We start from the raw sequence: 26,622 nt of genomic DNA on the forward strand, positions 1-26,622 counted from the left end.
TCAAGGGATTAATTCCACATACACAAAAAAATGCGAAAGGGAGCAGATGCCACCTAATGGACATTGGTAGTATAGCCTTGCTATACTAGAGTCCCATGGACTGCAAGAAGATCAAACCTATCCATTCTGAAGGAAATCAGCCCTGGGTGCTCACTGGAAGGACAGATCGTGAAGCTGAGGCTCCAATACTTTGGCTACCTCATGAGAAGAGAAGACTCCCTGGAAAAGACCCTGATGTTGGGAAAGATGGAGGGCACAAGGAGAAGGGGACGACAGAGGACGAGATGGTTGGACAGTGTTCTCGAAGCTACCAGCATGAGTTTGACCAAACTGCGGGAGGCAGTGGAAGACAGAAGTGCCTGGCGTGCTCTGGTCCATGGGGTCACGAAGAGTCGGACACGACCAAACAACAACAAGAAGTATAGCCTTGCACTGCATACACAGGACTATATCACAGTAATAATTATGACATTGACAGTATACTCTGCTCTGAATGGTTAATGTCTGTTGGGAGTGTATACACAAACAAGCAGAAGCAATTGTGGATCAGTTGCTACAAATGTAGAAGTCATATTGCAACACAGTCTCCTTGTTTCAGAGACTACCTAATTTTTTAAAGTTTCTCTATGGACAAGTAGAAGTCTACAAACCCGACTAGGGATATGCATTTATAATACTCTAGCCTAACAACCGTGTATATTATGTGATTACAGAGTTGTAGACCTTCTGAGGATAAAACTCAGTAGAGAAAAAAATCACATATTTGTGTTTGCCATATGGTAATTTTGGAGTTCATTTTCTATTTTCAAATAGAAGTTATTATTCTTAAACTATACAGCTCCTGTCTTCTGCTACATATGATTGCTTTAAGCCTACAGGTTATGCAGGTTGAGGAATGCTATGAATAAGTTAGTTGCCAAAATCCATCTATTTAAAATACTGTTTATTTGTGATTTAACATTAATTAGCATTACATCTATGAGCAATTTCCAACAACATTTATATATTTTTTTTCCACAGGACACAGAGTTGGCTGGCTCATTCTTTATGCCAAAGCAAGTAAATAGAGGCATTAGCAAAAAAAAAGGTGCAAATAGTTCACGGTTGCATTTTTTAAAAAATATTTATGCACATTGCATTCATTTAGATATATTTTTTAAAAGTTATGAAAAGCATAGTTCACAGGTTACTGTTTCTACATATGTTGTAATACAACACAAAAATGTAGAACATAAACAAAGTTAAGCAACTTATAGATTTCCACTATTTTTTTTTAAAAGAACACACTGATTCCAGTATTTTGAGATATCTAGAATATCGTTTCCAGAGTCACTCCAGCGCTGCATTTTCACACTTACACAGTCAAAGCTAACCAGCCCTGCAACATGCTATAGTCAATTTTTTTTCATGCCAAACCACAACCCAGCCATATTTTAACAATCTATATACGGTATATATTTCAACTGGCAATCTGGGAGTCACATTGATATTTGAGGTGTATTTGCTCTTGTGGCTACTGATGAACAAAGGCTAGTTTAAAGGCCCTAGGCAAATTTCCATGTTTAGCGTGTATTTACAGGTTTGAATTTTTCTTTCTTAAGTTTCAAAGCAAAATAAAGCTACCAGCAAAAAGGAGCAAGTGGCAGGATCAGCGCCTATAGCGCTTGACTAATTGGATCTAAGATTCCTTGAGAAGGCAAAACTCAGATTAAAATTATCCCATTAAAATCAATGATAGCAAGGGGAGAACGTGTGGCACTCCATATGAAAGCCTATACATTTTATATGAAACGGCTGTTCCATTAATTTAATAAAAAATACCCCCAAATCCATACCATATATTTTATGAAAAATAATCCACAAGCTACTATTCTCTTTACCTCCAACCCCTTATTCTTCCCATTTCACTTTCCCTTTTTCGGTTTTGTCTCCTTCATTTGGTTGTGGGCTTTTCCAGAGGATCAGTTGATAGTGCAACGTAGATGCAGTTGCTTCTAAGCTGTTGCATGAAATCTAGACTCCATCCCTTGTGGAAGCACTTTTGCCATGGGCATTTTGCATTTTCCTGCACCTGGATGGCAATGTTCACTCGAACGAGCAATCTTTGCCACTGGAGTGCTGCCAGAATGTAGCTGCATGAGTTTTACACTCTTCACCCGATGGCCTTGACATTCTGTCAGCATGGTACCAGCACTCTATATCTGCAAAGAGGAAGCTCAAAGAGGACTTGCAACTGAGTGTCTCAAGGCAAAGAGGGAAAGAAACCCCTTGTGGCTTTATCTTGACCAACAAGTAAGTCCTCAAGACTTTGCCCTGAGAATTTAGTTGGACATGCTGCAGAAGTAACACAGAATGGCTAAGGGACATACTTGGAACTGATCTCCTGGATAGGCCATATGTTAACAAGTTTATTTTTCTTCATTCAACAGCAATACCATGAGGAAAAAAATACAGTAAGATTTAAACCTGAATCCAGTTAAGTTTATACGCTTTCAACACCCAATAATCAGAGGTTCTGGATTCCTGAATTATATTTAAGTATACTCTACACCAAGCATCCTTAAATACATTCTATTGTTAAATGCTTGGTTTACATGCCTATAATACTTTATACTGAGTGGTATACAAAAATTTCAACGTATAAAATTCTTTTTCTGTTTTGCCATAGTTAAACTAAGTTATCAATGTTAAGCGTATAAAATCCCCTTTATTGAAAAATAAGGGCTTTCTCCCTGCCCCCCCAACTGATAGAATAAAAAAAGTTTTCAAAAATTATATCTTACTAAAATGAAGTATTTGGCAAAAGTTATTATCGATGAATGCAATTTTTACAGAGTCTGTAAAATTCCAAATGCAATTCCTTTTACAGTTTCCCCCTCTTAATATTATGTGCCAGTGACCTATGGTTGAAAAGGTGAGGTGAACAGCACCCTGTGAGGCAGGGGTAAAACAACTGCTATGGTCAAAATCACAATACTAAGAAGTATCATCCAATTACAGAGTGAGGCAGTAGATTAAAAAAACCAACATTATCTGATAACTCAACAGCTACCTTAGTGACACTGTGGTGAAGGTCTACTAATTGAGAAAACTCTCCATGTGTAGCCATAAGGGTATTTGAAATTACAATAGTGCTATATTGGAACACCTGCCAGTGTTAGTTTGTGGTGGACCTATTAAGTATTTCAAACCCTCATAGTAATTCCTACACCAACTAATTAAGAGATGAATTCTTTGCTTCATTAACATAACATTGTTTCTATTTAATTTTATTTTCCAGTTCTGCTTTTAGGTTAAGGCCCATTTTTCTGCACAACCCTACCTAACGTGACTAAAACGTGAACTAAAACATGGGTTTGAAATGTGCAATGTAGCCTTGGAATGAACTGCACTCAGGCTTCCACCTTCTCCTTCTTTTTGTTCTTTTTTAGGAAAGATGGAGTACGGAACTTCTTCTTCTTCTTTGATGGTGATTTCGAAGGAGAGCCCTCAGGGGAAAGGGTCTCCTCAATTTTTTCAGAGGCCTTAATGGTGATCTCCACATTCTCTACAGTACTAGTGGTTAACTGGCTGACTCTGTGTGCAAGATCCTCGTCCACATCATGTGAATCTTCTTTGCCATTCATTACAACAGCCGGCATCTCCAGAGAGACGAGGTTAGCATCCTGTTGGTAATCATCATTTTCTGTAAAAAAAGAGAGAAAGCAAATGGAGGCATTTTACTCTTTGTTATAGTGATGGTTATGCAGCAATTCTGCACAGGTCTAAAATGCAAGCAGCATATTGGGACACTGAGAGAATAACTAGTAAAGCTCCCCTCTTCCTCTACCAGTATCTTATTTTTGTTTAGGTATTTATATCCCACTTTCCCAGGCAAAATAATCTACAAAGCGGTGTTTTCCTCTTGCCCCACGTTTTATTTGAACAAACATGCCAGGATGTAACTCATTAGCTATATTAATTGTAGGATGTGTGGAATCAAGGTTTTCAGCTATGTCCTAGCCACAACTGGACACTTACAGGCAGTATATCTGAATAGAATGTGATGCAGTGACAATTCCAACAGAGCAACATCATAGACTATTATGTTAGCCTTGTATTATGAGCCAATGCACACATAATCCTGGGAAAGAAATGCGAGTGCTTTCTCCAAATGATACGAACACAAATTGTTTCAGGAACAGGAGATCAACATGACGTTGAAACTGTCTCTAAGTGACCTGTTCTGAAGAATGAATGAGATTATAGGTAAACCTACCCTATTTAGAGAGAAGATATTGGATTTAAACTTCTGATAAATCCAGAAGGATTCTTAAAAGATGTAGCTCAAGAAAATAAATCATAGTCTTCACATATTGGCAAGATGACTATATTTTCCTTTCCTGAGTAATTAAAAGTAATTGGCAAGGAAGGGTCTAGCAGGCTCACGATACTGCATAGGACATTACATTGTATACCTTCTACTTTTTCAGGGACATTTTGTGGGGACTGAGTTTGAGAATTAATTTGTGAAACAGATGACCCGTCATCTGAGAATAATTCCTGATCAGCATCTGTAGGACAAGAGCTTGAGTTAGTAAAAGCCATGCCAAAATGAAACAAATGCAAGGAGATCAGTGTACGTTAGTGCATACAAAACACAAGCAACTTCACTAGTACTGACCTGATTATACTAATGTTAACACATATAATTATACTAATTTCATCCTATTAGTAACCCAAACTTAGTATATTATAACACACTCTAGATGGTCCCAATTATTTAGAAGTATTCCATGCAAACATACGTTGGTTACTATACAAAATAGACAGAACAAACTATGCAACGTTAGTGCTGAAAATGCTAGTGTTAGACAACAGCAAATTAGCAATTAAAGTTCCTTATCAGATGCTTTGAATGAAGATGGGTGGAAAAGTTTGTTGTAATGCAATATTTTTACCTTTGAATCTTTACGCTTTCAAAAATAAGAAATGGGCAAGTTAGAAGTTTGCTAGCAATAATATCAAGATTGAAGACAAGAGAAAATACTACTGTCAGACTGTTTTTTCTTGAGAAATTATGATTTAAAGATACTTACCTTCTCCCCTGCTGGTTGTACTATTGACCTGATACTAATTTCTAAGGCAATGACACAATCCTTTGTTTTCAGATGCCGACATGCACTTATAACAGCAACATGAGAAAGCAATACAACTATGTAACAGATGCCATCCTTCCTTTCCATAGAAGCCCTTTTATAGGACTATGAAATTTAACAAGTGTCCAGTTTAAAAATTTACCCAAGACTATTAGAAGTAGTGAGAGTAAAATTAGGGCTGCCATATGTCTGGATTTTTCTGGACATTACCAGGATTTCAAAGGTGGAATTGACATCCAGGGGGAATTTCTGAAAGGTGGCACTTTCTGGAGGATCTTAGGCAATTCTGAGAAAAGCTCAACAACTTTTGGGGTGTCCTGGTTTTTACTTTTTGAAATATGGCAACCCTAGTAAAATAGCATGTTCAAAGGGTTTGGTGGTGAAGGGTAAAAAAAGATGACCGGCCAGTCCTAAAGAAACTGCCCTGGCCCCCTTGGATTGGAACAACTACTGGCCAGCTGTAAATACTCTCCTCCTTGGGGAAGGTGGTTGAGAGTGCAGTGGCTGGGAAACTGCAAGCATTCTTGGAGGACAGATTATTTACATCCATTCCAATCTGGGTTCAGTCTTGGCCATGGGACTGAGTTGTCTTTGGCCACCCTGACAGATGCCTTTACAGACAGTAAGACAAGGGTAGTGCAATCTTGCTCCTGCTTCTTGATCTCTCTATGGCTTTCAATACTACTGAGCACGCGTGGATTGGCTCCATGGAATGGAGTGACCCCTGATCAAGTCAAGATTAGATTCCCTTAGAACTACAAATCACATTGATTCATTTCATGTTTTAATATCCATTGATGTAAGTAGGTTCAAAAGGGCCAAATAACATTCAATATTTTACTGGACACAAGACAGCATAGCACTACAGAGAAGGAAGTTGTGAGAGATAAATTCTTGCCAGAAGAGATTCAGGCCTTTAAAAAGTGGAGTTATTGAAGCTGCCATTGATATTATTTAATGTAATCGCTCTTAGTTTAAAAATTTAAAGTCATTTTTGGTGTATTTAAACTTCACTAAATCTTTACCTGAACATTTTCCATCACCAGTTTATCAGAACACTCACCATCTACTCCTTGTTGCTTGCGTTCGATTGTCCGCTTGTACTCTTCCAGTTCCTTTTCAGTGAGATGACTGAATGGGTTGGGAGGGGCTGGTGGGGCATGCTCGTCTTCTTCAAACTGCATTGGCTGGAAGAAAAAATAAAATAAATTAAAGGGGAGAAAGGCAATACAAAAAACAAGCACATTAAACAATTACAAATGAGCCTATTGCTGTTGATAGGATCCTTCAAAGTAAGAATCTGAAAGGAGTGCAGCATTTTCAAAAACCATCAGCAGAACATAGAATTGTAGAGTTGGAAGGGACCATGAGGGTTGTCTAGTCCAACTCCCTGCAATGCAGGAATATTTTGCCCAACATGAGGCTCGAATCCATGGCCCTGAGATCAAGAGGCTCACACTCTATCAACTGAGCTACCATATTTTTCCGTGAATAAGACTAGGTTTTTCCCCTTAAAAATAATGTCAAAAATTTGGGGGCATCTTATACATCTCCCCCCATTTTCTTAAATCGGAGTCCCAAAAATTAAGGGGCGTCTTAAACATGGGGGCGTCTTATAGACGGAAAAATACGGTAATTGCTTCAATTACTAGGTTAGCGAACTTACAGAAAGGGTCTTTAATCAATACCAGGTTTTATTCAAAACAAACTTTAAAGACTTGTAGAAAGCTTGGCCAGTGTTGTTTTTTTAAAGAATCCTACAACTTTCATAGCAGTTGTCCACCTGATCTCATAATACATGTATGTATTATGGTTAAGATGAAAACAGGGGCACTATCCTATCTTCAGTGAAAAATCACATAACATAAATTATTGCTTCTCTAAAAACTCTTTACAAATATTTTAAATAGGACTCATGGTTTTAAAATCTGCTTCTACTTTGTATTAAGAGTATTACAAAAGCAAGGAGAGAATCATATAAAATGTGGTGTGAATAAATGCTGAACATGCTTTATAGATCAGGCTTCCTCAACCTCGGACCTCCAGATGTTTTTTGGCCTACAACTCCCATGATCCCTAGCTAGCAGGACCAGTGGTCAGGGATGATGGGAATTGTAGTCTCAAAACATCTGGAGGGCCGAGGTTGAGGAAGCCTGCTTTAGATGTTATATGCTTAACTCAGACAATGGATAACACTTACAGCACTGGGCTTTTTATCCACTACAATTCCAGCAAGCAACTGAGACTGTGGACCTGCAGTTTTTAAGTCATACCGATTTTGCTCCCGAATCTGGAAGGGGGGAAAGCAGAAGGGTTTTGAAAAGCCTTTTCACAAACACACTGAAGTATCAGGAATCTCAAACTTCATAGAAGTTTGGGTCACAGAAAACAGATACTATAGTTAATCTATTACTTTACTGTTATTTGTTTTCATTCTAGTCAATCTGCTCTAAATTGGTTACAAAGCCATTTTAGAAAATGACAATGTCAAGTGTATTTACATTTTTGCTTCAACACACATGAAATATTATCTATATCCAAATTGTATGCCATTATTAACCTGGTGTTTTGGTCTTCCGTTCCACATAGTTAGATTTAGGAATCAAGAATAGCAAGTTTGATTAAAAAGCAGGGAGTTCTCAGGCAAGACATATACATTTACAGCGTTGAATTTTCTCTTAGTTGGCAAATTATCAGCCTGCTCTTCTTTCGTTCCAGAATATCTATTATGACCCAGATTCAGCGTCAAGCCCCAGCACTGCTGTAGTCTAACGTTATTTCTCCTCCTTTGTGAACTGCAATGCTGCTGATTATGTTGTCAGTAGAGTACGTGTAAATCGAGATAGAACCTCTGTAATTATTCTCTATCTCAATACAGCTCCACAGTGCACAGCTAGGGACACAATGAAAGTTAACTGAAACATAGCTTCCCACTTTGACACTCCTCCACCTCAAGTTTGCCAGAGAAAGTTGCCTGCCTAGAACAGATAATTCTTTTCTAAGCCAATGTCTGAGTGACACTGCCATACTGATCTTTTCCAAGAAAGAGTGATCTCTTCTGAACTAAGTTGACTTGCTCAGGATAGTGGCAAACTCTTTTGATTACAAGCAGATGTGAAGTAAGAAATTCCCAGAACTTCTGCATGAAACATTTTGTATCTGGCAGGACAATAATTTCCCAGGGTGGAGCTTAAATGAGTTTGAAAATAGAAAAATGAATTGGGGAGTGAAAGCAGCCAGCAGTCTGCATTTACAAAGAGCCTCTTGTCATTATTCCTCATTGCCATTGTTAAATACATTGGCTCACTGGGAAACAAGCAGGCAGAAGAGCGTGAGGTTTCTGGCTACCACAGCAGGCTATTTCTTGTGGAAACAGCTAGCTCTTTCTAAAAACTAAAAAAGAAGGAATCTCCAAAATAGTGTAATGTTAAAAATAGCACAGAAGAAAATTCCACCTTAAACATTTTTCTTCTGATCAAAATACGGTTTTCGATGGGCATTTAAAAGCAATTTTTCAGAACCAAATTAAGGACAATTTTAGCAAGTTCCTGTTGCACTTAAAGCTACCTTTAAGCTACCAGTAATATTGTATTATATCTTAGATGTTACTGAACAGTTTTTAATGCTTCTCAGACAAGCAGAGCAAGTTAGGTACTGATTATTTTCAAGAAGCAAATAAGCTTATGTCTTCAAGAAACCTGCCTTGCCTTGCCTTACCTTATTCCTCTTTTCCAGTACATCACTTGGATTTGTATTCATCGGAACAAACTGGTTTGGATCTTCAATTTTGATTGGAGTTCCTCCACTAAGCTTAGATGAATCTTCAGCTTTTATCCACTTGGAAAGAAAAAGAGAAATAAAGAAGAATGTTATTGGAAGCGAGGCTATTGCAATTTAGTAGTTGGTAAAGGCTAGGGGACATTTCAGGACAATGGGGTTTATATTAAATTATCCAAGTGACCTAATAATAATACATTGCCATGCCACTTAGCTTTTCAGTATATCATTTCATAAGGATATTAATATGTGTAATGGTCCTTTAGCTTGAATAGCATTTAGGTATTTTTAATTAAGTACCTGAAAAGGACCGACATTTGAATACTGACGTAGCAAGGATACTTGCTACAGTACTTCCACTGCCAAAAATACTATGATGAAGGACTGAACATCCACTGTGTTTCTTAATTATCTGGATAACTATCCCTCCTAACTAGGTATTTTTATCGTTCCTTTCAAGCAGTACTTCTATAATGAAAATTGCTAATAGAAACTACAAGGCATTGTTGCATTTGTTAAGCCACCACTGGGTGGAGCTGATCTTTTAAAGTTGAATTTATGTTGTGGTCGGATGCCTTGCATAATACTTGTTTTTCATACATGCGCTCTGGAAATTATTCATTTTATTTATTCATTTTATTAAATTTATATCCTGTCTTTCCTCCCAAGGACTCCAGGGTTGGGAACAACGAAAATAACTTTTTAAAAAATCCAATACGGATGCAGACTGGGGAAGGCTCACTGAAGAAGGCAAGTCTTCAAGCAGGGGCTAAAAACACAGCAGAGATGGCTTCTGTCCAATATTCACGGGGACGGAATTCCAAAAGCTGTAGGTGCTGTCACACTCAAGGCCTAATTCCTGCATTGTGCAGGATGGAGTTCCAGTGATAATGGTTTCTGCAGGAGGCCTTCACCTGCAGAGCACAGGGTTAAGACCATCTTTCATGTATCCTGGTCTCCAGCTATATAGGGCTTTAAGCATCAAAGCCAGCACCTTGAACTTGGCAGGGAATTGAAGATAATAAAATACCATATTTGGGACAGTGCACAAGAATACTATTCTTTTTACCACAACACAGAATCATAGAACTGGAAGGGTTCCTCTTTTTGAAGATGGAGACAACATTTGCCCGTCTTATTATTGACAGAACTGCTGTCAAAATATGCCATCTGCACTTCCTTGTTTCTCAAAGTAGGCTGGCTCTTTCAAAGTTGAAGCTCATTCATGGAATCCACCACAGAATCATAACTTCTATCATACAGGTCACTGTATGGGCCTATTCCCATCCCACCCCTTTTGGTATATTCCGTTCCCATCACTAGGGAGCTGCTTACTGTGATTTTAGTTCGGGGACTTGTTTCTCCATTCCGGGATTCTTCAGGAACATCTACTTTCAAATATGTATTTGGAGAATTCAACCATCTTGTCTTCTCCCGCTGCTGCTTTTGTGCTAGGAATTTGAGAGGGGAAATTGGAACTGAATCGTCATCAAAGGAAAAGGCAGTCACGGTGGCTGGGATCTCAACATCACTCTTGTGCCTGGGCTTCTCCCTCACAAGAGGCTGTCGATAAGCATAGCCTGTTCTGTAACCCTGTGCAAGAGGGGAAAATTTTTTATACATTGTGCCTGGACAATAAAATCTTTGGCATGAAATTAATCCTAAAACATAATTAATTTTCAGGTGGAAATTTCAACCTCGCCCCCCCCATCCCAACTCAAACTGTGACAATATATGTTAACAGTTTCAACACCTTTGTATCCTAACATTAAATGCCAAACAATTATTTAAAAAGACTGCAGAACAAGTATGGTATGGCAGCACAGTAGCTCCACATCATAGGCCCCACAGAAAGTGAGTAAATCCTTATACAGAGATAGCAGAGACCAATAAATAAAGTGGGTAGGAGATCAGAGATTTTCTATTATGGACCAAACCACTGCCTCACTACCTTAGCCAATGAAGTGTGTTCTAGTTCACATATAATGCTAAACAAAACTATGGTTAAGCATGGACACACAAGTGTGGATACTCTCTGGAAAACTCATTGCCACTTAGCTCCTCCTCAGTCCTGCTGCCGCTTGGCTACTCAGAGCTCAACCATGGTTTAGCTTAGTGTTTCATCTGAACCCAAGCTCCTGGTCCGTGTCACTCCAGAGAAACCAGAAGCTGTAGCCAAGGTTTGCACTCTGCTTACCTCTTGTGGTTTGTCTGGGAGGAGTTTGTCATGAGCCTGGATATAAATTGAACTTGAATGTTGGCTTATAAACCTACTTTATGTTGATATTTCTTTTTCAAGTGTCTTATTTACAGGAAAAAAGTGACAGCAGAATTTCTTATAGAACAATCCCATGGGGAGCAACTTGTTCAAAGTACTGAGAACTTGTAGATTAGACAGATGAACGCACCAGGTTGTCCAGCATTCTCATCAGTGCTTCAAACTCCTGTTCGCCAACTTTCCACTTGAACTGAGAGGCCATATTAACTCCTCCTCCTCCAGATGCTACCAGATTGTGTGTGAAAGGTTTATACTTCTGCAAGTCTAGGATAAGAAGATTGTCTACGCCGCCTGCAGCCAGTGCATGTACCTGTGACATAAAGGACTCAGTAATTACAAATTTATCCAAGCACTATTTGAAGGGTGAATATGTAGCCTTCTTGAATTTTCTGGAAAGAAAATACATGCTAATATTCTTCTATTCAATATGTTAACATGTACAAACATGATAGCTATCTTGCAAAGTGATTACCCACTACCAGATACTAGGACAAGGGCTGTGTAACTTCTGTGTACAGCCCACTGTTGGTGTTCCTAGTATATGTTAAACATAGATTTCATTTTATCTCCTGGATTTCCAGTAAGTAGCTGTTAGTAGCAAGCATCCTATTAAAACACATACAGACAATATTTTTAAGAAGCCAGCATTTAAAGTGCTTCACATCTCTCTGTCTCTCTCACCTGTGTTTCACAAGCTATTTGCACATTATAGATGTAGTGGAAAGCTTCCTCTAATGTCTCTCCAAGCGCTACTACTCCATGGTTCCTCAAGACCAGCACCTAAGGAATGGAGACACTTGTAAGTGACAGAAACTGAGCCAGACTAGAAACCTTGAACAAAAACATTAACTAGAGTGGAATACCTTACAGCTTGGCCCAAGAACTTTCTGGAGTTGAAGTCTTTCTTCTGCTTCATCCAGAGATCCTTGATAATTGTAGTATGCAATATCTCCTAGAATGAGAGCCTCCTGAGAGATAGGAAGTATACCACACTTCATGGAAGAAACCTGTTTCAAAGAAATAATGCTTGTAACATGGAATGAACATGAAAACTCTTTAATTTTTCAAGTGACACTGAAAGTACCTGTTTAATAACTTTAGTTCACAAGTATTTGAAAATTAGGAGAACAAGAATTCCTACCTAGTTGATAACAGACTATCAGTAGATTGTGGGAGTTTTATGGTTGGATTGCCAGCATATGAATTTTGAAGTAAATGTGGACAAGGCAGATGGTTTCAGAATTAAATAGTTCAAGTAAATGGGGAGTTCTAAAAAAAGACCAAGGGTTGTATTTAATGGTGTCCCTCTGCTCATGCAAAGCTCTTTCATCCAACAGATGTTTCTGCCAATGAAGGGTGTGTGTGTGTGTGTGTGTGTGAATGTTGCGTATTCATACTCAGCCCATAGGACCAATCATTCTCATCCCAAAACCTGTTCTTGAGGGTCAAAGGATACTTCAGAACAGAACAGAAGGTGACATAGAAGAGAATGAATCCAAAAAATAGCCTCCATCTCTATTCTGCAGATAGGAACCTCTTTGGCAGTGAAAAGAAAACACTGGATACTAGTTATGACCATTCCTAGACTAAGATAACTTGCTCTCAGTTGTCAATGCTCTAATCACCTCCTATCTGGACCACTGGTACTGCGTTTGAAGGCTGTCTGGAAACCGCAGCTAACGTAGTACGCAGCTGCAAGACTGGTTAAGTGGGGCAGCCTGATGGAACAATGTGTTACCAATCCCAAAAGTGCTGCACTGGTTGTCAGTGAGTGACCTGGGCCCTATTCAAGGTGTTAGTACTAGCATACAAGGGTCTAAACCAGGCTTCCTCAACCTCAGCCCTCCAGATGTTTTTAGCCTACAGCTCCCATGATCCCTAGCTAGCAGGACCAGTGGTCAGGGATGATGGGAATTGTAGTCTCAAAACAGCTAGAGGGCCGAGGTTGAGGAAGCCTGGTCTAAACTATCAACGATATTGGGGCTTTGTGGGTGCTGCTTCTGCGCACTGCTCAGTACTGATTGGTGCTGATCATGCAAGGCTGCTCAGTTTTTGAATACTTTCCCTGGTTAGCTACATCTGTCACTATCATTGTTAACATTCAGGGAGGAATTTTAAAACATTCCCATTTACCTAGGCATTGGATGGCTGAAATACATTGCACCTGGCAACCTTGAAATTATTACCTGTGGCTGTTTTCAAACATTTTAATTTTATTATCAATAGTATTGTTTTGTTGTTTGAATATCTGGAAAACTTTGTACTTTTCAGCTGTGCTGTACATGCAGCTTTTTGTTAATTTGATGCTTCTATAATAATTTGCTTGTTTCATCCAAATACTGAGTCTGGATGAGCCTAACTGATTATTAATACATGTATTGTATTAATTAATTAATTTATATCAATCTGATGGGTCATTTTAAGTTAATTTTTGTACCATTAACATCTTCTTTACTGCCTTGCTTTTGAATGGCCATGCATAGCATAATAGCTGAATGACATTCCTTGGTGTCAAACTTAACAAAGGTTAATAATGCAAAACCTGAAAATACAGATTATTTACTGCTTTGATCCTATGCAGGAACAGCTTTCATGTTTAATCTCTAGAGTGTGCAATATTGGTGTTGGTGTGTATCTGAAGTAGATCTGAAGACTTAATTTTGCTAGTATTGTATGCATATTGTATACATTTTGATGTATTGTATACATTATAGTTAATAGGAATAAAGCTACTTTGATAGGAAAAGCAGACTCAAGAATTTGAGAAATAAAAGAGCACAAAGTATAGCACTTCTATACAACTTGTGTTATTCTCAAGATGAATTAATCAAATGGCAACAACAGGCTGTTTTTGTGCCTGTTTAAATTTGTAAGCATCTGAGAAGATGTCAGAAGAGTGGTTGATCCATACCTTGAAGAGCAACAACTTATTAATAGACTTGCTGGAGCTTTGAGGATTCTCAACACAAATCAATCCTGAGCTTCAGTCAATCCTGTAATGGTGCACTACTGGAACATCTTTATGCCACATTAAGAAGAGAACAGACTTACAGCTGCTGTTGCTGGAGTGTGTATGTGGATCACACATCGAACATCAGGGCGCATGGAGTAGATGGCTGCATGAGGGCTGAAGCCTGAACTGTCAATGCTTAGATTGGTGCTTCCCTGGTCAACCACGTCTCCCAGTATATTTACTTTTACCTGAAAAGCCAAGTCAGAGAAACACCACTAATTATATTTCAGTCCTGACTGAGAGTAACCAAGGAACATAGGTTGGCTTTTATAGCTCCTCAGCTTTCAGGAGAAACATGAAGTATAGTGTTAGAATTGCTACAAGATTTAAATGAGTGTGATACGGTATTTTTAAAGCCATTTCAGCCGGCTCTGTTGTACTTCAGCTCTCAGTTGTCTAATAAACATTAAAGAAAAAAGTACAAACCCTCAGAAGGAGAATAGTTAGTAAATTACTTTGCTTGCAAATATGGATTTGGCAAGCTCTTAATACTCCTTTATATTATGAAGCAAATACTGTGCCTATAAAAGTAGTTCTTATAGCTCAGATTACTACCAAGCCTTAAGTGTCAAGAACCTGTGCTTCCCTGTCACCTTGCATGCTGCAAACACAGTCTCAGGCTCTTTCCTTCCAGGACACTCCTCAGGACATTTGACATCAAAACAATGGACTTAGGTGCCAACTTTCACACTTGGTTTGCTGCCATCACAGCATATAAAATGCCAGATAGGGAATGTAGCCTCCAAGAGACTTCTCTGCTGTTGCAGCCACCAAATAAGTAAGGAAGGGAAGCTAACAGCTGCAATGAGGGAAGCCATTAAGATTCCCATCACACTTCTGATTATGTCATTCTCAGTGTGATGCATGTTGAATTTCCTAACAGTGGCTTAAGCGAAAAATACAATTTCCCAATAAAACGGATGAAATTGTTCAGTGTGCCAACTCCAAGCTCAAACTGTGGGGCAGGGATGGGTGTGCTACCCTTTTTCTAAAGGAGACTGTCTCAAATAGGAGTTGTTTTGCTTAAGGAAGTATTTCTTTAGGTACAGGGAGGCTTTCTGGGTCACTCCATCCATGTTCTCTCACTATATGCACCTGGATACAAACAGCCAAGTTTAATTTAAGGTACTTAAAGAGGCACAGGATCAGGCATAAACATGAGTGGGAGAGACAACAGAGAACAAGGAGGAGGATCATATGGTAAGAAGCAGCAGATAAATTTTGGCAGACGAGTGCTTTTTCAGCAGATAGCTGCAGGTGAAAGGGAATAGAAACCTAAATAGAAACCTGAAGATTGACACTTACAATAAAGTAGCTGCGTTTTAGCAACTGAGGAAAAAAAAATGTAACCCTTGTTTCGGTTGTTTGCTCAAAGAAAAACATTAGGCACATACAGGCATCAATCCACATGCAGGGGCTATGTTCCAGGCCCCTGAGAGCTTAAGTGAAATCATGTAAAGTGTGAAACCCCCTTTAAAGAGACACTAAATGCCTATTCTCCCTGCTCTCTACCTCTCTCTCCAATCCAGTTGAATCTTTGGGGCTGGATGGAGGATGAGCAGTAAAGGGGCTGCTACTGCTGCGCTACCCTCCACATCAGCTGTTGGGTGGGGAGGCTAAGCAGCCGAAATAAAGCCCTGCTGCACATCAGGTCTCTTTGGGGCTTCCTCCGCCCTCACTGACGTCCCTCTTTGGGCTCTGGGGAGGGTCTGCTTGTGAGCCATGAGGACTCTCCAGCTCTCTGCTGCCATTTCCTTGTATGATTCTTTCTTTCTTTCTTTCTTTCTTTCTTTCTTTCTTTCTTTCTTTCTTTCATCATTTCCTGGCTCCATGCATATATGCGTGAGTAGAACATGCCTAAGTGCGGGGATGCCTGAATGCCCTGAAGGTTCTGAAATGTCCTTTTGGGTCAACAGTAGATGAAACAGAACAAAACTCTCAACATAATTAAGTGCATAACATGATTCCCGATGTTAAGTACATACCAAATTGGAGGCAGAAGCTTCAGAAAACGATAGGCCTCTTGGAATGATAAGAATATGATCATGTTCTTTGCTTACTCTTACCTGGAAATTGAGAGGGAAAGGTTACTGTGATGCTAACAAAACTGTATGTTTAATCCTGGGGTAATATGCAATTTATAGGGCTGAAAAGCTCAGATGTAATAGAAATGCTGACTTCAGGGTACTTACTGTGATATATGAATTGGCCAGGTGTGCCCATCCAAACAGATCTGTCAGCCTATACAAACTGGCTAATTTACAACGAGTAAGTTTTTCACCCTTTACATATGTAGTGGTATCTATCCCAGGAAGGTCATTGATAGGTGTAACCAATCCAGAGCCTAAATTATATTATAAAAAAAACCATTAGAACATTCTCTTCAAAGCAACCATATAGTCACATTTTAGAATGAACTGGAAACTGCTAACGTGGTTATTTCCATTACCTTCCCAACAACCTTTAGTATTTAAACTACTGAACTTTGCACCTGAGAAATGTTCATTTTCTGACTTTCAAAAGAGAAGGCAGAGTTGATGACACAGGCAGGTACTTGAAACCTGAAGCTGAATTTCGCAACAAAATGTCACTTTTTATATTTTCCTGCTACCTCAATTAACAATAAAATAAAATAAATAGCTATTAACATAGCAGTTCTTTTTAAAAAGAAAGCATTATATTTGCCAAATCTAAACTACAGGTTAAAGCAGGGATAGGCAATGTGGCCCTCTAGATGCTGCTAGACTACAACTCCCATCATGCTTGACCACTGCCATTGTGGCTGGGGCTGATAGAAGTGGTAGTTTGATAGCATCTGGAGGGCGGTACATTGGCTACCTGTGTTATAGGGAGTGGTATTGCTTGTATGCAGGAGAACACTGGATCTTTTTGATATCTCATATATACATGTATATGTGATCACAAACAGAAATCAGTAGAAGCAAAAGTGAATCAATCAGCAGTTTATCAAGATCAGGTTTTCCATAAGGTAATCCAGGAACAAGGATAGGCATTCTCTATAAAGGTCATTTTAGCTATTAGAAAGAATTATTATGAATTGCACATCCTTTTACTTACTTAGAGGAGATGAAGAAAATCCTGCAAAAGAGCTTGCCATAATGTAGTCAGCAATCTGCTGTAAGGCAAGCAATCCAGTTGGGTTATTGCCTTTCTTCATTTGCTCTTGAATTAGTGATTCCAGGTCTTCCCGAAAAGCCTGTGAAAATATAAGACATATCTGTCAAGAAGAATCAGCAGCTAGTTTGTTCTTTTTACCACCCAAGATAGTTACTTACTAAAGAGCAGTTCATTTTTTAAAACTTAAGTTTGAAATATTTTGGAACTGGAATCTCTGTACTGAACTTCAGAACAACTACATCAGCTACCCTAGCTAGAGGGTCATGCCTAGAAATAGCCCTGGATCGCACTTTCTCTAGTGCCTGTTTGCGGAATTTTTTTTTAGAGCTAGGAAATGAAAGCAGCATGCATCCATGTGCGCGCGCGCGCGCACACACACACACACACACACCATTCCCCCTTAAGATTTGAACTCAAGCAGAGTGGGGGTTGAAGAAAGATTACTCTGAGTAACATTTTGCTGCCATCTTCTCCAACTAATGCTACTCCCCCACAGGTTTGCTTCTTGCCTTGATGGTCCCACTCCGAAATGCAACACATTTACTTCAAAACTCTTTTAACCAAGTATTGGTAACCATCAGTGCAAACCTATCAGCAGCTGATGAAATACTGGGGACATTCCTACCTGAAGCCATTCTTAGAAAGACAACTTTTTCAAACAGGAAGACTCATTGGATGTTTGACCCAACTGAGCTAAATTCCATGGTGCTTGTTGTGTGTGTGTGTGGGGGGGATCCAACTCACTATGGTTTTTACTAATTAACATGTTATTTGGTTACATATTATAGCATATAGTATAGAACGGCTGAATGTCTGATTGTCTTTGAAGCTGACTGTGGCAGGACACTCTACAAAGCTTTCTGAGTTGAGCGCTACTGTGTCATAATGCATATGCTAAGAGCTGCAATTTAAGGCCAGGAAGTTACTTTTATTCTTTATAATAGTACATAAGAGTTTCTGGAAACAGTGGACATTACCCTAGTCTCTCACTCTAGACTTAACTCAATTACAAAATGCTTTGAGGAAACCAGAACTGACAGCAACCAGGTGATCAGATTTCCCCCAATAAGGAATATTATTTTATACATCAACAACCAAAAAAAGCACCCCAACAGTGGATGAAACTATATATTAGATATTGTGATGCATCTGGATTTAGTTTTTAAAAATTACACAATGTCTCTATAACTGGCTATACTGTATTATTACATAAAACTATGGGGAAACCACAAATAAGGGGTGGTAAGTGGAAAACGCTGAAGGAATTAATGGTTTGGGGTCTTAATTTATCTGCACTGCAATATCATTAAAGCTGCTAGACTATTATAAATGTGGGGAAGGTGAGGTTAGGAACTGGGGGTGGGGGAAGCCCAGTGAATTCTTGCCAATAGTGTACCACTATATTAGCAATACTAGCCTCAAGCTCTGCATGTCTGGAAACTGCTGATAAGCAGCTCCCACTAGCCAATATAAAATTAGAGCTAACTGAAAGTTCTTCACTCACTATTTCATGCAACACACACACACAAATAGACCTTAACTGACATGAAAAAAGCTAACAGGAACATTAACTACTTACAGATGTAAACCATTTGCCATTTCCTTACCTTACCCCGAAATGTTTTTAATCTGTCTATTCACACATTGACCCAGGCAGAAGTATCTGTCCCACCCAGGGAAGTCTCTTTCTGCTCTACTACATTTGTGCGTATGATACAGTTATGCAATGATGTGGCTTACTTCTGCTATCTCTGACTCAATAGTTCTATGCAACAGTACCTCAACACACAGCAATCATTCTCTCGGTGCTTCAGAAAGACTCCTCTCGATGGTTCAAATGCCTGTTCTGTATTTTTACCCAGAGCTTTCTGGCACTGTGCACTGCCTAAAGCAGCATCAGTTTCCCCATAATACCAGGTAAACAAAATGCAATGCTATTCACAGCTGCAGAAACGATTCTGATATGTTCAAAAGGGGACAAAAATGAGGTGCTAAGGTCACCATGACAAGGCTAAGAGGAAACTCTCCAACACCAAATACCAAAAGGAACAACATTACTCCAATATCAAAACGAACAACATTACTCCAATATCAAAAGGAACAACACAAACTGCTGGACAAATTTCACCAAGAAGATCAGGAACACCCAGGAGACCTGATCAGGGATTTGCTACGCAGCACCAGACAACCAGGAATGGCATTTGACCTGTCAATTATAGTTAAACAGTGGTCAAGTGTCAGAACAATAAAAGTACATTTTATCTTATAGCATTTTAATACCGTTATTGTGAAGCATTTAAATTTATTTGTGTGTGTGTGTGAATATGAATAATAACTGCTAACAGTGTTTGGTGCCGTTTCTATTAATGTGAATGTTTCTTTTCTCTGGCTTTTATCTAGAATACTAGGATCAATCATTGCTATTTTTTCTAGAAAATGTTTGCCCTGTTCTCTTAAAATGGAAATGGCCCACCTAAGAGGTGACGGAACAGAATATTCAACAAAATTTGATCAATGTTAAACAATAGGTAGTCAACTGACCAGTGTGCCTATTACAAAGCAGTGATTCCACTGCCCTGGTCACTCCTGCACTCACTGACGAGTTTTCTAATTATGTGGATTCTGCCCTCACGAGCTACGCCAGAAGGCCTTGCAACCTTCCAAGAGTTTGACTTCACCCTGAAAGGCGCATTCCTACCAAGACAGACACTAACCAACGAGTACCATTATTATGGACACCTGGTAAAGTAGCACCTTTGAAATTAGTAGCACAGATGCTACTAATTAAACATGTACTTATTTATACACAACAGTGTAGACAGTAAAGTAAGCCCACAATTTGCAGACATTTAACTCGTGTGCTTTATTGTGCATGATAATTTTAAATAAATAAATAAATAGAGAGCAAGTTGCTTGCTGTAGTGATATATTGTGTTTTAGTGAGCATGCCTGAAATACTCCATGAAATAAACTATGTAACACACAAGCTGTATAAACAGCATGCATTTCCTAGTGTAGCATTACAGAACTGAAGCTGACTCAAGATAGGGGCTACCTATTTGTTTGTTTGTTTGTATATTTAGCAAGCATATGACGAGTATATGCTTTGTCTTACACAGGATTTCTGTTCCACAGTGACAGAACTGGTCATGCCATATGTTTACTGAATTCACAAAGTATAATATTGGCTCCAGGCTGACACTGTATATGGATTAGCTTAGGGTCAGTTTTGGTCGCATGAAACTATTCTTGAATCATGTTTTTGCGGTATTGACAGACATTTCACATAAAGGTAGAAAAAAGCAATACAGGAAAAAACAGAATGTGACAGTTTCACAGGAAGGCAACACTTAAAATGGAAAATGTAGAATCACATCTGAAATAGGTGCCCATGTTTTTTCTTTCAGGTAGACAAATTCTACTTTTAAAAAAATGTAGAATTTTGCTACAACCAATTAAATGTAATTTAATTGAATAGCACAATACATTTACTTTAGCTTTACAGTATCTAATAAAAAGTATTTGACTAAAAAAAAGTAGTGTATACATTTCAGATAGTCCAAACCATAAAATCCCACTGTAAGTGCCCACTCTTCGCACTAAACGCACACATCATCACCTTCCCCTGGACCACTATTCTGCCTTTGAAGGACACAGCCTACCAAACACAGTTTCCCAATTAGTCCATATACAAGCAGCTTTGTATGTGTTGCCTTCAGTTTATGTTCACTAGGAGCTCTTCTAAGCTGTATACAGCCTTTAAAAATGCCTCTCCTAGAAAGCCTCTGAATTACAGGTTTGGAGCAGGATGAGTCTGTTACAGAATTATTCCATGGTAGGTTTAAGCCACTAGTTGTTTTATTTGGAACTTGCAATGAGGAGCACATAGCAAAGTCACCCTTTTAGAAATTTATTTGGAGCCATGAAAGCCAGAAACTTACAACTAATAGTTGGTTTGAATAATACAGAAACTGGAGGAAGCAGAACATATGCCTTTCAATTATCATTCAGGCATAAATCCTACACCAATCTTCCATACAGGATTAACGTCTATTACAAGCTTTAGATGTTTTCATACTGAAGTTAAAAGTGGTGCAGACACATCTACACCTAACCTTTAGCTCATGACAGAAGTTTCATTTTCAAATTGTCCACATAGAGATGCTACCTTAATATTGCAATTCTAAACATATTTACACATAAGTCAGTCACATGGAGTCACACTGTCCATTTAGGATGCAATCTGATGAATATGGGTTTATTGCCTAAACAGATTGTGCGTTGCTTTCTTGTAGACTGGCCCTGTTTCCTTGGCACACAGACTTATGAGCAGACATGGGTTATAAAAAGCAAAACTAGCTCTATTCTGGGTTGTTATAGTTTCTGGACAAATTACAATCTCCTTTGGACTCGTGAAGAAGTTTTACAGTTTTAACTACAATTATGAGATGCACTGAACTCACAAACAAGTGTACGCTAAGCTGGTGTTCTAAAACATTATTTTAATGATATGTAAAATACAGTTTACCTTTTCCAACAAACCAAATCACATGGAGGCATTTGAGGCAGCTTTTAAGTACAGAATTCAAAATAAGAGCGGAATGCCGATCTGCATGTAAATGTCCCAATAGTTTGTATCTGGGCAGTGACTTCCCTTTTCTTCCCTGTGTCTAAGCAGCAATCAAATGCCATGTAGCTGGGAAGCTACTTTTGTGCAGTGTTAATGAAGCATAGCATTTTTAAAAAAAGGAGGGGGGGTTGAGAGCCAAACTCCACATAAAGGGCTGTTTGTTCACACATGAAAACTGTGCAAACAAATACTGTACAAACCACCCATCGATGATTTTCATGAAATGTTACACAGTCCTGAGTTATTCTTTCTTGCTATTATGTAGTCCAAGAGTTTCTCTCCCATGTTCATTATTTTAAAATGAAGACATAACAATACAGGTCTCTGCAAATGAGGAAACACTGTTTTGTCTCTCCCCCCAACCCCATCCCCCTGAATTATACTCACAGGACTCTGCAGTATCTGGGTGACTCTTTTCCTTTGTTCCATCATGTTGAAGTCTTGCCTGAGGTCAGGAGACATGTTTCTTTCGCGGATGTAGTCAGGGTCATTTTCATTGATGCGGTCAAAATATCTCTCTTTGTGAGGCATGCTGGGGGGTGGAGGGGTTGTGATGACCCCCTGGCTGGTCTCGGCACTCATGCTTCAATCTGGATTATTCTCTTCACCTGGAACAATAAGAAGCCAGGAGAGATTTAATGGCATTTAAGAACAAGCCATCAAATTGGCCTTACAAGCATGGACAATTACAGAGAAGACATGGATTTAGAATCCTGTGACATGACAAACAGCAATCAAGGGTGGGGAAGAGTTGTACAATATGCACATTTTCATGCCTTTTAAAAGGATTATTAGCTTCTGAGTTTTTGTTTTTATTTATTTAATGTGATTTCTTTAGGACATCAATCACTTAAAAGTCAACATCCATATAATCACGTAAGATTAATCAAGATTTAAGATTTATGAACTTTTTTTTCAGCCTCTGGCCTTTTTTTATATGTTATACTTATTGTCATTGCTTTATTGTTGGTTTTAATTGTATCTTGGGATTTCTGTAAATCTTATGTTCATTTTAATCAAACCACTTGGAGGGCATGCCAGATGAAAAATGCTCAAAAAATTAAACAACAATTTATGACAATCCATTCACTTTCTACTTGTAGTATGGTCGGAATATAAAAGACTTAGGCATATCAAATGTTGATTATTCGGGTCATGAACATTTTTGGCTGTTTGAAATACCTACTGCAAATTAGCAATCACTGAGAAGGGCCACCTCAGTGATCTTGTCCTAAGTATCTTTCACATCTGTTTGGTTCTCAATCTAAAATCTGCATTTCGGTGACAATTAGCTTTCTCCCCTCTGGTGACCACAACTGGCCTGGCACAAAATTCCCATAAGTTCTTTATGTATTGCAAAAAAACTCTGTAAGGAAGATCGTTGTGCTAGGTAAGCTCCGCACAAACTGAGAAAAGACCCTTCTAATTCTTCAAGCACTCTGAATTTAACCACAGAATTTAGGGGAAGACTAGGGGATTGCCTAGTGAGGAAGCAGTGAGGAAGAGTCATACTACTTTTGCCTCTCTATAAAGCAGTGTTTCTCAAACTTGGGACCCCAGCTGTTGTTGGGACTACCAATTCCCATCATCCCTAGCTAGCAGGACCAGAGGTCAGAAATAATGGGAGTTGTTGTCCAACAACAGCTAGAGACCCAAGTTTGAGAAACACTGCTCTAAAACCTAGTGCTAAGTGAAAGACTGACTCCACCACATCTCAAAGTTCCCTGTGTTTTTAAGGAGTGGGAAGGAGGGGACCAGTCAGTTGCAATCACAATTAACAGTCGGCTAGTAAATCAAGGCAACTTTGGGGGACCATCAATGTACCGTATTTTTCTGTCTATAAGACGCCCCATGTATAAGACGTCCCCTACATTCTGGGACTCTGATTTAAGAAAATGGGGGGAGATACTATCCATGTATAAGATGAGCCCAGATTTTGAACATTATTTTAGAGTAAAAAAACCATACACGGAAAAGTACGGTAATATGTAATTTCTAACTGCCATGTTGCAAGGTACACACTTGTATAAGAATCATCACTTCTGAGTCAGATGTTAGCTTGGGTTGGTAACACTTTAGTTGCTTCCAGTAGATCTCAACAGACCACCAGGTGGTGTCTAAGTCCTGAAGAGGTCTTAAACTGAAAACAGTTCAGAGGGCCACATGATTAGTTTCCCTGGACTGTAAATACCATATTTTTCGCCCTATAGGGCGCACCGCCCCATAGGATGCACCTCGTTTTTTGGGGGGGGAATAAAGAAAAAAATTATTCCCCCCCAGGCGAGGGGCTGGCGCGGGGGAAGCCCGAGCTTCCCCCAATCCCAGCCCCGAGAACAGCCTGCTATCCGCAAGCCTAGGGAGGCCAGTGGTAAGTTGCACCGGTCTCCCCAGGCTTCGGAATACAGGCAGCTCTGCGCAGCGATCGGGAGGCGGGCGCGACTTCGCGCCCCGCTCCGGATGGCTGCGCAGAGCTGCGCTCACCCCAGGACAGCAGGCAGCTCTGTCCAGCCATCGGGAGGCGGGCGCAAAGTGACGCCCCGCTCCGGATGGCTGCGCAGAGCTGCGCTGGCCCCGGGACTGCAGGCAGCTCTGCGCAGGCATCGGGAGGCGGGCGCGACTTCGCGCCCCGCTCAGGATGGCTGCACAGAGCTGCGCTCGCCCAGGGACAGCAGGCAGCTCTGCGCAGCCATCGGGAGGCGGGCGCGACTTCGCGCCCCGCTCAGGATGGCTGCACAGAGCTGCGCTCGCCCCGGGACAGCAGGCAGCTCTGCGCAGCCATTGGGAGGCAGGCGCGACTTCGCGCCCCGCTCAGGATGGCTGCGCAGAGCTGCGCTGGCCCCGGGACTGCAGGCAGCTCTGCGCAGCCATCGGGAGGCGGGCGGGAAGTGGCGCCGGTCTCCCGAGGGTTGCGCAGAGCTTCCTGAAGCCTGGAGAGCGAGAGGGGTCGGTGCGCACCGACCCCTCTTGCTCTCCAGGCTTCAGCGAAAGCTGCATTCGCCCCATAGGACGCACACACATTTCCCCTTCATTTTTGGAGGGGGAAAAGTGCGTCCTATAGGGCGAAAAATACGGTAGATTTCTTAGAACACCTTCATAGTGCAGTTTCCTCCCCAGCTATGCATTTGTGCCCCCCATGATAAAACTAAAATATAGCTTGAATTTTAAATAACCTGTAGAGAAAGTGAGACATGATATTATCAATACTGTTAAAAAACACTGCTCTGAACAAGAAAATGCATTTCAAAATTCTTTTAAATCTTGTTCACATACTTTTTATTTTGTGGCTGAATACCACACTGGATACAGTTTATAATGGCCACCTTGCAGTTTGTACACAAACAAGATCAAAGTGATTTTCTAGACAAGAACCTGCCTGTAAAGTGTCGTTGCACTCTATGCGCTGCATAGAGGAATGGAAAAAGCGACCGCTTTCCAGTGGCCCAATACTATTTCTAACGTAGCTGGATAATACACAGAGCTATCTCCCCTTCCATTTCTGAAAACGGGAAAACTCTGTTTGTATGTGTGGGACTGTCTTACTGGATTGCAGCCAATCTACGGTGGCATAAACTCCCTTGTAAACAAGAGGGTGGACACAAATGCTTGAATACTAAACTGCTTTTTCTCTGTTACATAAATAGGCAGTTTTTACAGGGTGGTCTTGTCTTCAGGGTTAATACTTTGCCCTCCTGCAGCTGGCTGACCTACAAACATCAATAAACGAATAAACAAATAACTTCAGGGACTCCCCAACCTGGTAGGAAGTAGAAAACAACCTGGACAGATTTGGATCCATAACCCTTACAACCTGCCTGCTTCTGGTTATTTGACCCCCAATATGGGCAAGTTTCTTTAGAGTACCATATGCCACAGCATATTAGTGGAATGGGAGAAATTAAATATCCCTTAAAGTCCAAAGCATCCAGAGAAACCAGCCTGTGTTTCTGCATGGAGGGGGATGGGTTTACCTCTTCCTACCCTACCCCAAGCTCTGAACTGAAGTGAAATAATTTTTAAAATGCTTGCTGTTTTGAACACATTGGCAAGGTAAGTTTTCATCCTTAACAGCATAGCAGTAAAGAACAGTATTTTGTGAACAAGAATGATGTTCTCCTTTTGACAGCGTATATTCCTTTTACTTCCACCTGCCATTTGTGCTTCTTGCTTTGGAATGCAACCTGGTTATGGTGAAAGTCACTGGTTACTAAAAGCTCCAGTGAAGTTCAGGGACCGGACAAATTGCACAGCATTGAAAAGGGGAGGGGGAATTGGAGGCAGTTAATACAATATGCATACTGTTTGCAAATGCATGATTGGATGCCAAATCATAGCAGGAAGAGATGTTCCACTAATTCTACATTTATATGTTGGATTTGTTACAAATTGATGCTGCTTGAGAAACTAAGACTACTAGAAAGTATAATCTGTAATTTTAAAAGCCTGCTTTTCATAACTGAAGAATTACTTTCCTTAACCTTTTAGAATACAGTATTTTAAAACTTACATTCTCAATAGTCAACCAAGACTATTGGAATGTTGCCATTTCTTAAACCCCAGACTCACAGCTCACAGACCTATTAGTTATAACTTCATTGCAGAAGAACAACAAAGGTGCTTGTGGCAGCAGGGGACATAAAATTGTGCAAAA

The 26,622-nt window shown here is 39.8% G+C and overlaps 1 protein-coding gene across 9 annotated transcripts in view; it reads right to left on the reverse strand.

Annotated features, from left to right (window-relative positions):
- Positions 1-926: 926 nt before the first annotated feature.
- The window catches only part of ADD3 (adducin 3), a 95,984-nt gene continuing 70,288 nt past the window's right edge, over positions 927-26,622 (reverse strand). For 8 of the 9 annotated variants that reach the window (XM_053389252.1, XM_053389257.1, XM_053389255.1 and 5 more), the window contains 14 exons: positions 22,362-22,582; positions 17,285-17,423; positions 16,399-16,550; positions 16,192-16,272; positions 14,245-14,394; positions 12,057-12,200; positions 11,875-11,973; positions 11,324-11,503; positions 10,251-10,508; positions 8,856-8,975; positions 7,339-7,428; positions 6,202-6,325; positions 4,458-4,553; positions 927-3,685 (listed from right to left, as the gene is read on the reverse strand). In XM_053389252.1, coding sequence (XP_053245227.1) covers positions 3,393-3,685; positions 4,458-4,553; positions 6,202-6,325; positions 7,339-7,428; positions 8,856-8,975; positions 10,251-10,508; positions 11,324-11,503; positions 11,875-11,973; positions 12,057-12,200; positions 14,245-14,394; positions 16,192-16,272; positions 16,399-16,550; positions 17,285-17,423; positions 22,362-22,556 — 2,121 coding nt within the window. In that variant the 5' untranslated portion in view covers positions 22,557-22,582 and the 3' untranslated portion in view covers positions 927-3,392. The remainder of the gene's footprint in view (positions 3,686-4,457; positions 4,554-6,201; positions 6,326-7,338; positions 7,429-8,855; positions 8,976-10,250; positions 10,509-11,323; positions 11,504-11,874; positions 11,974-12,056; positions 12,201-14,244; positions 14,395-16,191; positions 16,273-16,398; positions 16,551-17,284; positions 17,424-22,361; positions 22,583-26,622) is intronic. The other variant, XM_053389260.1, reaches the window with a different exon arrangement.

Source organism: Podarcis raffonei, chromosome 5 (genome assembly GCF_027172205.1).
Source record: "Podarcis raffonei isolate rPodRaf1 chromosome 5, rPodRaf1.pri, whole genome shotgun sequence".
Lineage (NCBI taxonomy): Eukaryota > Metazoa > Chordata > Lepidosauria > Squamata > Lacertidae > Podarcis > Podarcis raffonei.